The 13,774-nt window shown below is 43.4% G+C and overlaps 1 protein-coding gene across 1 annotated transcript in view; it reads right to left on the bottom strand.

Annotated features, from left to right (window-relative positions):
* LOC306920646 (growth/differentiation factor 2-like) overlaps positions 1-13,774 on the bottom strand; it is a gene marked incomplete at its 3' end in the record, with an annotated part of 69,150 nt that overhangs the window by 11,588 nt on the left and 43,788 nt on the right. The window contains exon 2 of the mRNA XM_079497455.1: positions 6,485-6,737. Within this exon, the coding sequence (XP_079353581.1) occupies positions 6,485-6,563 (79 nt within the window). The 5' untranslated portion in view covers positions 6,564-6,737. The remainder of the gene's footprint in view (positions 1-6,484; positions 6,738-13,774) is intronic.

Below are 13,774 nucleotides of genomic sequence, written 5' to 3'. Positions count from 1 at the left end.
TTCAGAGATGTAAAGTAGGCCTAATGCAGATGTTTAACAATAATTTAACTCTTCCAGGGTCCATTTGGTTACCAACTCCCCATCATTTGGGGACCACCTGGAACCACTGGTGGAAAATCATGATGCTAGACTAGTGTAGTAATCCTTGCTGAGCCATGAGGCCCATAAGGCAGGAGCCTAATGCCTATCTCCTGTTTCTGTAGCGTGAGGCAGCTTGATGTACTGTACAAGTACACCACCTGGATATGACGCTAGTATGTTGCAGGGACCTTTCCACAGAGTTTTTGGTATGACCTGACCAGGGATCTAACCCTGACCTCCCGGTCTCAGGGCAAAGTGCAGACACAACATTTTTCCCGTAAATAAACACCCTACTTGATACAGCATCACACAAAAGTAGCAGATCTGCACATGCTCGAAACGGAGTGTGTCATATGTCCAACTTTGAACATATGAGGTTTCTACCCGATTACTTATTGATGAAGAGATAATAATCTGAATTCTTGTGTCCAGTGTCTGTGGAAATAAGCCTCTTATCTCATGACTATGGATGTCAAATAGTACCTGGTTCTTGGGCCAGCTCCAGTCCATCCATGCTGTCCTCTGTCCATCCCTCTGTTCCCCTGGAGAGCGACACCACAACACACATCAGGGCAAAATGCATCTTTTATGTCTCTCTGTATGTATGTATAAAGCTATACATTATAGGAGGCCTTTTATTTATAATGTACAAACGGTCACACCTCTCTCTGAAAAGTCCCTCCCTCAAAATGTATGCAGACATGCAAACGTGTTAGCCTGACACTCAGCCTGAATTTTCATTTCGTTTCACTCCATTATTCAGTCTGAAAGCCCTCCCTACTACACCCGTTTCTGAGATGGGCGTTGACAAAGAGGCAGTCTTCGGCGATTGGTTCACCCTTAACCAATCACAATAGTAGCAAAGCAGATGACAAGGCTCCGACCGCAGCAGGCTGAACTTAGCCGTGGTTGAGGGCATGTCAGCGGGGGGGGACAGAGCTAAATGGCCGGGGCATGGGACTCGAGTGCGAAATTGCGATTATGCAACAGTTACCAAAAAAAAAAAACACGTCAACTCAATGTCATTGTAACTAACATTTTCGAGCGAAAAAATTATTTTTTGAATGAGACTTTCACCCAGTATGAAGCTAAATGTGACACCAAAAGAGTAGCATAAGTTGCTATGCTACTGGCGCAGCCATGTTTGTTTGTGTCTGGACGGCGCTGTTGTTTTGACGTCATCGAGTTGAAACGACGCTGATTCGTCGGTCAGATTTCCAACCGAGTCTCAGACCTCCTTCGAGAGCGTCACCAGACCCTGAATCGCCTGAATATATTTTTTTAATGGGCGTGGCTAGCGATTCAGGGGCTGGAGCCAGGCTACAAACGTGTAGCTTTTCGGCGAAAATCGCCGTTTTTATTCCAAATGAGGCACCCATGTGATTCATGCAAATCCGTTAAAAAAATGTTTGGGGGGGGTGAGGGGGTCTGTGGGTGGGGGTGGAGCCCGAGCCCGCTGCCCGGAGCATTCTCTGACGGACTCACGAGAAACGAACTGTAATGATTCTGGAAGATATTCTGCTTGTATCTGCGGCATCATGATCATGATGTGCGCCACCGCTGGCCGCTCCGCGGAAGAAAACCTGTTTGTGTGGACGCGGGACTCGGCGGGACGGGCGGGACTCGCCAGTCAATCCCATAGTTTAGCTGCAAGTGCAGCTGCTACTAGTTAGCATTAGCAACGTTAGCACCTTGCGTTATACTGTCTGTGGTGTGGACACGCCGGCGTCAGTTTATCTCGCTGTGTGTGTGTGTGTGTGTGTGTGTGCTCGCGTGTGTGCATACATGCATGCGAGTAAATAAATAAAGCACGCGCACGTGTGTGTGCGTGCGTGCGTGCGTGTGAGTAAATAAATAAAACGCTTGATACATACAACTTGTAGTCCTACACCCCCCCCCCCCAGGGCTTACATAATACTAAAGATATATTAAAAAAGAAAACATGCAGCTCAACTGTTGAATAAGGAGAGGATGTTACTCTTATCTACATGTCTTAAATTGACTAAGGCTAAAATAATGAAGTAAACTGACCCTGTTCCAAAACTATTTTTATTATAATTTATTATTATTTTGCCAGTGAATATAATTTCTATTTGACATGATGTGAAGAGTGTAACTATAAGGGATTTTGAGATGGGAGTGTTGGACCTGTTTTTAAAAATCACACCTGTGTGAAGTGAGCGGCACTCTTACAGTATCATCATACATCATCCATTCATTGTCATTTTTGTGACAATGAATGTGTAGGACAAAAATAGCCGATATATGACAATTATTCTCCATTCATTGTCAATGGCATTTAGGACAAATCTACACTATAGCTGAATATAGGAGGGGCTAGCACTCCTCAAACTGTTGGAGTAAATGAATTGTTCTTCTATGACTATCAGGAAATTAATGTTAACATCTTGCTCAATACTGACTATAGATTTGTACTGATTTAGTAAATAATCATCTGTCATTTTTGAGTGGTGCAACCACTCAACCACACTATAGACAGCTACAGTATGTGTGTGTGGCTGTGTCCCTGGGTCTGTCCCTGGCTGTGTCCCTGGCTGTGTCCCTGTGTCACTGGGTCTGTCCCTGTGTCCCTGGCTGTGTCATTGGGTCTGTCCCTGGCTGTGTCCCTGGCTGTGTCCCTGTGTCATTGGGTCTGTCCCTGGCTGTGTCCCTGGCTGTGTCCCTGTGTCCCTGGGTCTGTCCCTGGCTGTGTCCCTGTGTCACTGGGTCTGTCCCTGGCTGTGTCCCTGTGTCCCTAGCTGTGTCCCTGGGTCCCTGGCTGTGTCCCTGGCTGGGTCCCTGGCTGTGTCCCTGGCTGTGTCCCTGGGTGTGTCCCTGGCTGTGCCCCTGGGTCCCTGGCTGTGTCCCTAGCTGTGTCCCTGGCTGTGTCCCTGGGTCCCTGGCTGTTTTCCTGTGTCCCTGGGTCCCTGGCTGTGTCCCTGGGTCCCTGGCTGTGTCCCTGTGTCCCTAGCTGTGTCCCTGGCTGTGTCCCTGGCTGTGTCCCTGTGTCCCTGGCTGTGTCCGAGCACGAACATAGCGTTATAGCGTTTGTTCACCACCAAGTGTCACTGTTGCACAGCCTAACACACAGACACACACAGGCCGGGGAGGAGGGCTAGTACAGTACAGGAAGTAATTAATTTGAACATCTTTCTACATACTGAGAGTAATAGATTTGTACTGATGACTCTTAAGTGTAGTATATACTGGACGCTGTTTATACCAGTCAGTCTGTCATACCATCCCTCCCCACTGGGGACGCTGTTTATACCAGTCTCTCTGTCATACCATCCCTCCCCACTGGGGACACTGTTTATACCAGTCTCTCTGTCATACCATCCCTCCCCACTGGGGACGCTGTTTATACCAGTCTCTCTGTCATACCATCCCTCCCCACTGGGAGCACTGTTTATACCAGTCTCTCTGTCATACCATCCCTCCCCACTGGGAGCACTGTTTATACCAGTCTCTCTGTCATACCATCCCTCCCCACTGGGGACGCTGTTTATACCAGTCTCTCTGTCATACCATCCCTCCCCACTGGGGACGCTGTTTATACCAGTCTCTCTGTCATACCATCCCTCCCCACTGGGGACGCTGTTTATACCAGTCTCTCTGTCATACCATCCCTCCCCACTGGGGACGCTGTTTATACCAGTCTCTCTGTCATACCATCCCTCCCCACTGGGAGCACTGTTTATACCAGTCAGTCTGTCATACCATCCCTCCCCACTGGGGGCGCTGTTTATACCAGTCTCTCTGTCATACCATCCCTCCCCACTGGGGGCGCTGTTTATACCAGTCAGTCTGTCATACCATCCCTCCCCACTGGGGGTGCTGTTTATACCATCCCTCTACACTGGGGGTGCTGTTTATACCATCCCTCCCCACTGGGGACGCTGTTTATACTACTCTCTCTGTAATAGCATCCCTCCCCACTGGGGGCACTGTTTATACCAGTCAGTCTGTCATACCATCCCTCCCCACTGGGGGCGCTGTTTATACCAGTCTGTCATACCATCCCTCTACACCGGGGGCGCTGTTTATACCAGTCCGTCTGTCATACCATCCCTCCCCACTGGGGGCGCTGTTTATACCAGTCAGTCTGTCATACCATCCCTCCCCACTGGGGGCACTGTTTATACCAGTCAGTCTGTCATACCATCCCTCCCCACTGGGCCCCCACATGTGGCCCCCACCTTCACCTAATGCGGCCCGCAGGTTAATATCAACTGGCGGCCTGAGGGTGGCCCCCACCTTCACCTAATGCTCCTCGCAGGTTAATATCAACTGGCGGCCTGGCGGGCCGCGACCCTATGGTCGCGGCCCACTGGGAAAATGCCCGGTATGACCTGTGGCCAGTCCAGCCCTGTTTGGTACCCATAAAACCCTCAAAATTTTTCGAGCCGCGGGCTTCGCCCGCGACGCAGCGCGTCCCCCGCACACTGTCACCTTTTCCAGCTTCGGTCTGTTTGCATGCCTGTATATATGGTAATATTGATCTGGGTTCTGCCTGCCTGTGTTAAGGCAGTCTGTAGGACACATGCGCAGAAAGACAATTATAATAATGAGGCAACACAAGAATTCAGAGTTTGGAAGTATGAGCATTTTACTTTGATTGATTGATTGAAATATTTAACAGTTTGCAGAATTACAGTACATTTCGAGCACAAACTCAATACAAAGGCTGTTAACTGTGAGTGGATGACCCAATTAAGCATTACACTTGTTTACAAGAGGGTCCACCATGTTCAATTCATCAAAACATTTAGAGACGTACAAATAGACACTTCTATATAGACAAAGAACAGAACAGGAATTCATCATAATGGCGGTAAAAAGGGAAAAGAAAGGGGGGGAGGGGGGGGGGGATTCACGTTCAGCTCCGTTCCTTTGTTTGTTTTGCCTTGGAGGAGCTGCGTTGGGTCGAGTAAGGAGCCAAGAACTTACATGATCTATTCACGTATGGAAACCCCAGTCTGACTCCAAGAGTTACATAGGGTCACAGCTTTGGTTTATAGCTTTCACTCCCACAACAGCCAACCCCCAAAATAGCCTCAAGACTTGAGCCTCTTCTCACAGTAACAAAGTAAAACAAACCACAGGGGTGTGACAGATAAGATAATCTCAGAGTGCAATTTAGGAGATAATCTTTATAAAGGGGTATTATTAAATGTTTGTATCTAAATTTCTACGACACCTGCATGCATGTGTGTGTCACTGTCAACTGTATTCTGTTCAGAATTACGTTCTGCGAATTTTCTGCAATTAGTAGAATAATACAATAGGCATAATAATAATAATAATAATAATAGGGAACTGGCCAAGAGGCAGAAATACAATTACACTTCAATACCACATCGTCAATGTTACATTTTGGACCAGCAAATACAACATCCATAATACACCTTACAGTACCTATGAATAAATACAAAAGGTCCCCAGTCCTACTATTTAGTAGCAGGGCAAAATACACCATATACACAATCTACACTATCTGAACCAATAAATAAATAAATAAATAAATAAATAAATAAATAGGCATGAACATAGGCTAGTACATATCCAAACATGTGCAGGTGTTGGACTGTACATCAAAGATGATCCTTTTGAAACTTCAAGGGAACTTTCAAAGCCAATTTTAGTCTGGACTGTAGATCATTCCACGACCAGGGGCCAAAAAAGGCCAGACTTTTTTTTTTACCCTCCTCGGATTTGAATGCTGGTACTACAATGCTGAAGCATATTTCTTCAACTTATCTGCAAGTAGCGATAAGGTGGGACCAAGCAGGACGGCAATAAGCCGTATAAGGCAATAAGGCCGACCGCGGCTGGAGTTATAATGGCCCATGTCCAAATGGTCAAATATTTTCAGATGGGGATATGCCAAACATATAACGGGGTCCTTTTAGGAGAACGTTTATGAACTTACTGGTGTATTTTTTTTTATTTTTTATTCCACATCTTTGCAGTGACACATTGCATAATACATATAGTGTACATGGTACATATATATATATTTACAGTAGGTGCGTTTCATGGTAGTCATTGCATGTTTGTGGATTTTTCTCTTTTTATTTTTTAAAAGAAAACCCCACCAGTATTCCCCCTACTCCCAAGTACCCCCCCCCCCCCCCATCCCACCCATAGAAAGAAGAGTAGCCGATAGAGGGAAAAAGAGAAGAAGAATTAAAAAGAAAAAAAAAGAAAAGAGACAAGGGAAAGACAGCATGTTGACTCAGCCTCAGATGGCATATGCTCCTTGTGAATTGTGACAATGATAGAACAAAGTATGCACCCTCGGGTGAATTATACACTTATCTAGTCCAATGAGATAGCTTGACGTGAATCAAAGTGAGAGATGAGAGGCTGCCAATGTTTATAAAAGTTTTCAACAACTTACTGGTGTATTGATGTATGTGTGAGAAGAATCGGTTTCGTGCTGTTGCATCATCCATCCATCCATCCATCCATCCATCCATCCACCCGGAGCGGTGTCATAGGGGCAACAGCGGAGAGCAGACTTCCCATTTAGTTTTCATGGTGTTGCATCAGTCGTAATGTTGCATCAGATGGTCAGTGTGCTGTGCATCTGTAGCTCATCCTGGTGCTCCATGTGTGGGATGGATCTCCAATCCAGCCATTCATCTAAATGACTAAATACAAATAGACCATTTGGAACCAAATTAACCCTTAGCCTATAGTTATTTTAACTAGTCTAAAAATGGAACAACATTGACTCATTGTATTTTTTATTTTTTGGCATTTGCATTTGTTTTTATTTGATTTAATCTTGAGTTTGTTACTTTAGTTTAGTTAGATTGTGTATATACACTAGAGGTTCACGCGCCTTCGGTACACTCACATCTAGCTTACAAAAAAGGGAAAAAAATATTGAAAAAAAAAAACACTACCCATCATGCACCTGTAACTCAACATGCCTTGCAGTGCGTCGACCCGGATGTGACCCGCGTGTCACATCCGCCATAGCCAATGGGAAGAAGTAAATAAAGGAGTCCAGTTCCTGTTTCTGGACCGCTTTAAAGGGGAATTTCTCCCTAAACTTTTTTTTTACAAAAGTTGATAATTATGTATATTGACCAAAAAAAATATTTAAAAAAAAAATAGATATAGGAGAGCTGGGGCTGGAGCTGGGGCTGCTGCTGGAGGGGGTCTAACACCAGCTCACGTAGACCAGGAGAGTGCAGTGTCAACAATGCATGGAGTGTTGCTGTCACATCATCTAGAACAGAACAAAAAACAACTGCGCGATTGAATAGGAGTTCTAGCGTTAGACCCCTCCAGCCACAGCTTCAGCTGCAGCCCCAGCTCCCCTACATCTTTTTTTTTTTTTTTTTTTACTTTTGTAAAAAAAGGTTTAGGGATAAATTCCCACCACTTAAGCCCCATATGGGAAGCCGGCTTCCCATAGCCAGTTACACTTTGTTCAGAGGTCAATAAATCAATAGAGACTAAATCAAACTACAATTTCAATGTTGATTCCTTTGCAGGGGACCTACAGCATATATAATCAGCTGCCATTGTATTTTTCATCCATACATTAGTATAATTTATAATTATTTTAAAAGTAGTGTACAATATTTGCATACGCCAGGAATATAAGAACAACCAACATTCAAACTCGGGTAGAATCACTTCCCAGTATGCTAGCCAAACAACAAACGCAAGAGGACATTCTGCTCTTTCAAATGAGACCAACCATGTCTTGATACGATGTAAACTGTGCTCTCCAGCGTCGGAAATGTAAGCAAACTCTGTTTCCCAAAAAAAAGATCTCCGACATTTGTAGTCCATTTTGGCCGTGGTAATCCATCCAAAACTACACAAAGACCCCTTTACTGTCCTGATTCCTATAATACAAGTCCTTACGCGTCATTTCCATACTTGGAATTCCAGTTTGAGCCTTCGCATGAAAAAAAAAGCTGATAGACAGTGGGTGATGTCGAATCACTGCTGTGGGACTACTGCCACTGTCGTCCCATTGGACGACGAGGTATTTGGGCTGAGTCATGTTTGGTTGTGATGGATCAATTCTATAGGCCTAGAGCTTTCCAAGGGTGGGTCATATGTTCTCATAGCCACAAGCATGGCCAAGATAGGTGACTGCGCACACAGGCCCAAGGCTGATTTCAATCTGGGTCCATGACGCGCAGCCTCTGTGACGCAGCACTGATTGAGCACAACAACAAGAAGCGACGCGCTGCGCCTGGAGTAAACCGAAGCGTTCCTCTCAACAATGTTTTAGGACTCGATCCACTTCAGTCTTTGTGTAAGTATTTCAGTTATGAAATTAGTTATTGAATGTAATTATTTATTATTTAGTTGATAATTATTATTTTGTCGGCAATGTAACTGTAATGGCGTCCGTTTTGACAGACCATGTAGATAAATGCCTGTGAATAAACAGAGCCAGTCATGATGATTCTGACCTGATAACATTCGACAACTACAGTACAGTACACAGTCAGGTTCAGTACAGTACAGTACAGTACAGTACAGTACAGTACAGTACAGTACAGTACAGTACAGTACAGTACAGTACAGTACAGCATGTTACAGTACAGTACAGTAACGCATGTTGCAGTACAGTACAGTAAAGCATGTTACAGTACAGTAAAGCATGTTACAGTACAGTACAGTAAAGCATGTTACAGTACAGTAAAGCATGTTACAGTACAGTACAGTAAAGCATGTTACAGTACAGTAAAGCATGTTACAGTACAGTAACACCTGTTACAGTACAGTACAGTACAGTACAGTAAAGCATGTTACAGTACAGTAACACATGTTACAGTACAGTACAGTAAAGCATGTTACAGTACAGTAAAGCATGTTACAGTACAGTACAGTAAAGCATGTTACAGTACAGTAACACATGTTACAGTACAGTAAAGCATGTTACAGTACAGTAACACATGTTACAGTGCAGTACAGTAAAGCATGTTACGGTACAGTAAAGCATGTTACAGTACAGTAACACATGTTACAGTAAAGTACAGTAAAGCCTGTTACAGTACAGTAAAGAATGTTACAGTACAGTAAAGAATGTTACAGTACAGACAGGTCCAGTTATCCAGTACAGTACAGTCAGGTTCAGTACAGTACACAGTCAGGTTCAGTACAGTACAGTACAGTAAAGCCTGTTACAGTACAGACAGGTCCAGTTCTCCAGTACAGTACACAGTCAGGTTCAGTACAGTACACAGTAAGGTTCAGTACAGTACGCAGTCAGGTTCAGTAAAGTACAGTACAGTACAGTACAGTAAAGCCTGTTACAGTACAGTAACGCATGTTACAGTACAGTAACGCATGTTACAGTACAGTACAGTAAAGCATGTTACAGTACAGTAAAGCATGTTACAGTACAGTAACACCTGTTACAGTACAGTAAAGCATGTTACAGTACAGTAACACCTGTTACAGTACAGTACAGTAAAGCATGTTACAGTACAGTAACACCTGTTACAGTACAGTACAGTAAAGCATGTTACAGTACAGTAACACACGTTACAGTACAGTACAGTAAAGCATGTTACAGTACAGTAACACATGTTACAGTACAGTACAGTAAAGCATGTTACAGTACAGTAACACATGTTACAGTACAGTACAGTAAAGCATGTTACAGTACAGTAAAGCATGTTACAGTACAGTAACACATGTTACAGTACAGTACAGTAAAGCATGTTACAGTACAGTAACACATGTTACAGTACAGTACAGTAAAGCATGTTACAGTACAGTAACACATGTTACAGTACAGTACAGTAAAGCATGTTACAGTACAGTAACACATGTTACAGTACAGTACAGTAAAGCATGTTACAGTACAGTAACACATGTTACAGTACAGTACAGTAAAGCATGTTACAGTACAGTAACACATGTTACAGTACAGTACAGTAAAGCATGTTACAATACAGTAACACCTGTTACAGTACAGTACAGTAAATACTGTTACAGTGCAGTAAAGAACGTTACAGTACAGTAGAGTACAGTACTGTACAGTCGAGTACAGTAAAGACTGGTACAGTACAGTACAGTACAGTACAGTACAGTACAGTACAGTACAGTACAGTACAGTACAGTACAGTACAGTACAGTACAGTACAGTAAAGATTGTTACAGTATTGTACAGTACAGTAAAGACTGTTACAGTACAGTACTGTACAGTAGAGTACAGTAAAGCCTGTTACAGTATTGTACAGTACAGTAAAGACTGTTACAGTACAGCCTGTTGCAGTCCTGTCCTGTCCTGTCCTGTACAGACTGTTACAGTGCAGTAAAGACTGTTAGTACAGTCTGTTACAGTCCAGTCCATTCCAGTACAGTACAGTAAAGATTGTTACAGTACAGTACAGATAGTACTGATATTGGTTTGTGGTTCAAGATGTTATTTGTTACAGCACACATTAGTGATAATAGCAAATAGAAGGAAAATGTGGTTTAGCACTGCTCATTGTTATTGTTTTTGTCTCCACCAGGCCGAAGGCATGGGGAGAGAGTATGTTTTGCACTCCGTCCGTGTGTCCGTCCTTCCGTCCGTCCGTCCGTCCTTCCGTCCTTCCGTCCGTCCGTTATCAGCTAATCTCCGGCACCGTTAGCCCGATCCATGCCAAACTGTGCACACACACTCCCTGGATGCCAACGACGAACCTCTGCCCCAAATATTCCTCAACGGCCTGTTATAGCACCACCATGAGGCCGATTTAGGCAAAACACATTTCTGTAGATAACTCGTACACATTTTATCCATACATCACACAATTCGGTATACACTATCTCCATAGTCATGTGATCAACACGGATCTGCACAATTTCCCATCTTCCATCCTGATTGGCTAAGATTGGCTTCCAAAGCTCACATGATTGGTCCGTTTCGAACAAAATGCCACAAATCACAAACACAGTGTCCAATTTCCATGAAATTATACACGCACATTTCCAATAGGCCGAGGACGACATGCCACACTTTTTTCCCCAAATCAGCCTCATGGTGGCGCTATAACAGGCCAATTCCTGTTTTTACCTATAACTGCATCGATCTGTATACAACTTATGTATGTGCACTCCCTAGAGGCCATGGACAAATATTTTCCCTGCATCCCTCCACATCTGCCGGTTATAGTGCCACCATGAGGCCGATTTCTGCAAAACGCATTGTTTATGTTAGTCGCACAGATTTCATCCAAATCTCACGCAAATCGGTACACATGATCTCTGTAGTCATGTGATCAAGACGAGCCTGTTGGATTTCTCAGATTCTACACTGATTAGCTAAGATTGCCTTCCAAAGTTTTCAGGAGTAGCCCGTTTTGTACAAAATGCTGCACATGTCCTGCTCATCCAGAATTCTATCCTCAGAGATGCTATGAGTGATCTGGCTCTGCATTTCCTCAACAAAATGAAGAAAATTGTTGCAAGAAACAAACCAAACAAACAAAAAAACATGTTTATATTACTCTTAAACATTTTGCCAAACATCACACACACTCCTATGCTCCTGGTGGAGACCTGTGCCCAGAAGGGCACTTTTTCTATTTTTGTGAATTATTCTGGATAAATGAAGCTTTCGCTGGATGATTATACTGCATGATCTATGATGTAAATGTGGAACAGGCTGTCTATGTTAGCAGATATTTGTGTGGTGCATCTTCTTTTTAAATGTTTTTTTGTGGCTTTTGCCTTTATTTTATATTTTTTTATGGAGGGACAGATAGTAGGCTGAAATGGGGAGAGAGATGGGGGGGGGGGATGACATGCAGTAAGGGCCGTCGGGATCGGGAGTCGAACCCGCGGCACACTGCCAGACTGGATTACCAGCCAAGGTGCCTGGACCGCTGAGCCACGGCCCAGGCCTGTGTGGTGCATCTTCTTGACCATTGAGACGGATGTACAGTAGGCTACAGCACTGGTTCCCAAACCTTTTCATGTCAAGGACCCCCAAATTGACAATTTGACACTAATTAGCCCGCCGACCCCCATTTGAAGAGATATGCCAGAGATATGACCCCCTTAAAGCGACATTCCACTCCTTTTCAACATTTTACTATGTCATTAATATACCTTAGAGCTGTTAATAATAAAAAATATTTTAATGACATAGTAAAATGTTGAAAATGAGTGGTATTCCCCTTTAAGAGAAGATTTCTACGGCTCTAGCAGTAACCCCAATGTATGAAATCAATGTTAATTTAACTCTGAGAGTGTACAAATGGAACCCATAAGGGTCCATTTGGTTCCTAACTATCATTTAGCTGGGGACCCCCTGGAACTGCCTCAAGGACCCCTGGGGGTCCCCGGACCCCACTTTGGGAACCACTGGCCTTCAGAACAGCATATGACAACTTGGTCTTAGAAGTTGTTAGAACCCAATCTAGTAGTATCACTATTGTATCTCCACTGTGCATCCGTATGGTTACTGATTTTATCGATTGAATGGAAAAGTTGTTTTGGTGAATCATAGTTTAAACAAGCATTACTTCCCCCTGCCATATATTCCATATTCCACCATATGCCCTATATACTTAGTTCAATCAATCAAACATTTATTACAGCCATACTTGTATGACGACTAGCAAAAAATGGCCAATTTACATGTTCACAACCTATAGTGCGATGGAAGAACGCATTGTTTTTTTGTTATTTTTGTTGTTGTTATAAAGTTATAAATGAAAATTAATTGTTTGAAATGCTTTGAAAAATGTTGTGAAACTGTTCGCCTATACAATGACATGCCCAAAACAGTGATGGCAGGTTGAAAGTTGTTATTACTTCATCAGTCAAGCCATAATAGAAGCTTTGGAATGTGGCGATATTGTCCTGGGAGGCCTCGTTTGGACAGGTGAGCCTTGTGGAGGTGCAGAGACATTATTCAAACCCACTTGATAACCTCAACTCATTGTCCCCCGGAGCCTGCTTTTCCCCTAATAGCCGAGCCAGGGTTCCAAAGCCCTTATGACATTGTAGAAATAATAGTTAATTCTACCTAGCAACCCCATAAGCATTGGAATTTTTATTTGTATCGATATTTCTTTCTTTTTTTCCCTTGCACCTAAAGCCATTAACTGGTCCCTGCAGACCGACAGGAATTTCAAGCCACTCAAGTGAGATTATGAGGCCATGTGTTTCTGACATGTGAACTATATTATGGCCAAACAGACGAGACTTATTGACCGCTCACGCCACCATTATGGATTTGTATGTCACGCCGTTAACCCATTTAGAGCTGACGTTGAAATAAAAAAAAAGTCTTCTAAATCCTGACAGTTTTCTGGATATATGTTTATATATCAGTGGTGCTCAATATTTCATGTCAAGGACCCCGAACGTTATATGTAATTGGCAGCCGACCTCCATCTGAAAATATGTTGTTCCTTCCCATGCAGAAGCAAAGATTTGAGTTGAAAACGTTTGCTCTGAAAGATATACATTGAAAGATTTGAAGCACATTTTCACACATTTTCAAAAATAGCAGATCTACAAGCTCGTAGCGCGGCACTCGGTGCCGCGCTATGAGCTTGTAGATCTGCTATTTTTCAATAGCTAAAGTATAACAATGCTTAAAACACCAAATGGGGCTCCCCGTCCAGAATGGACTGACGTGTGGTACTTCTGGATATGCCTTGAAACACCTCTATGGTGTCACTTCTTATTTTATGGAATAATAATA

This window comes from Electrona antarctica, assembly GCF_951216825.1.
Source record: "Electrona antarctica genome assembly, chromosome: 3".
NCBI classification, from domain to species: Eukaryota; Metazoa; Chordata; class Actinopteri; order Myctophiformes; family Myctophidae; genus Electrona; species Electrona antarctica.
Note: the sequence above shows the minus strand (reverse complement) of the source record. Positions and strands in the feature narration are given on the sequence as shown.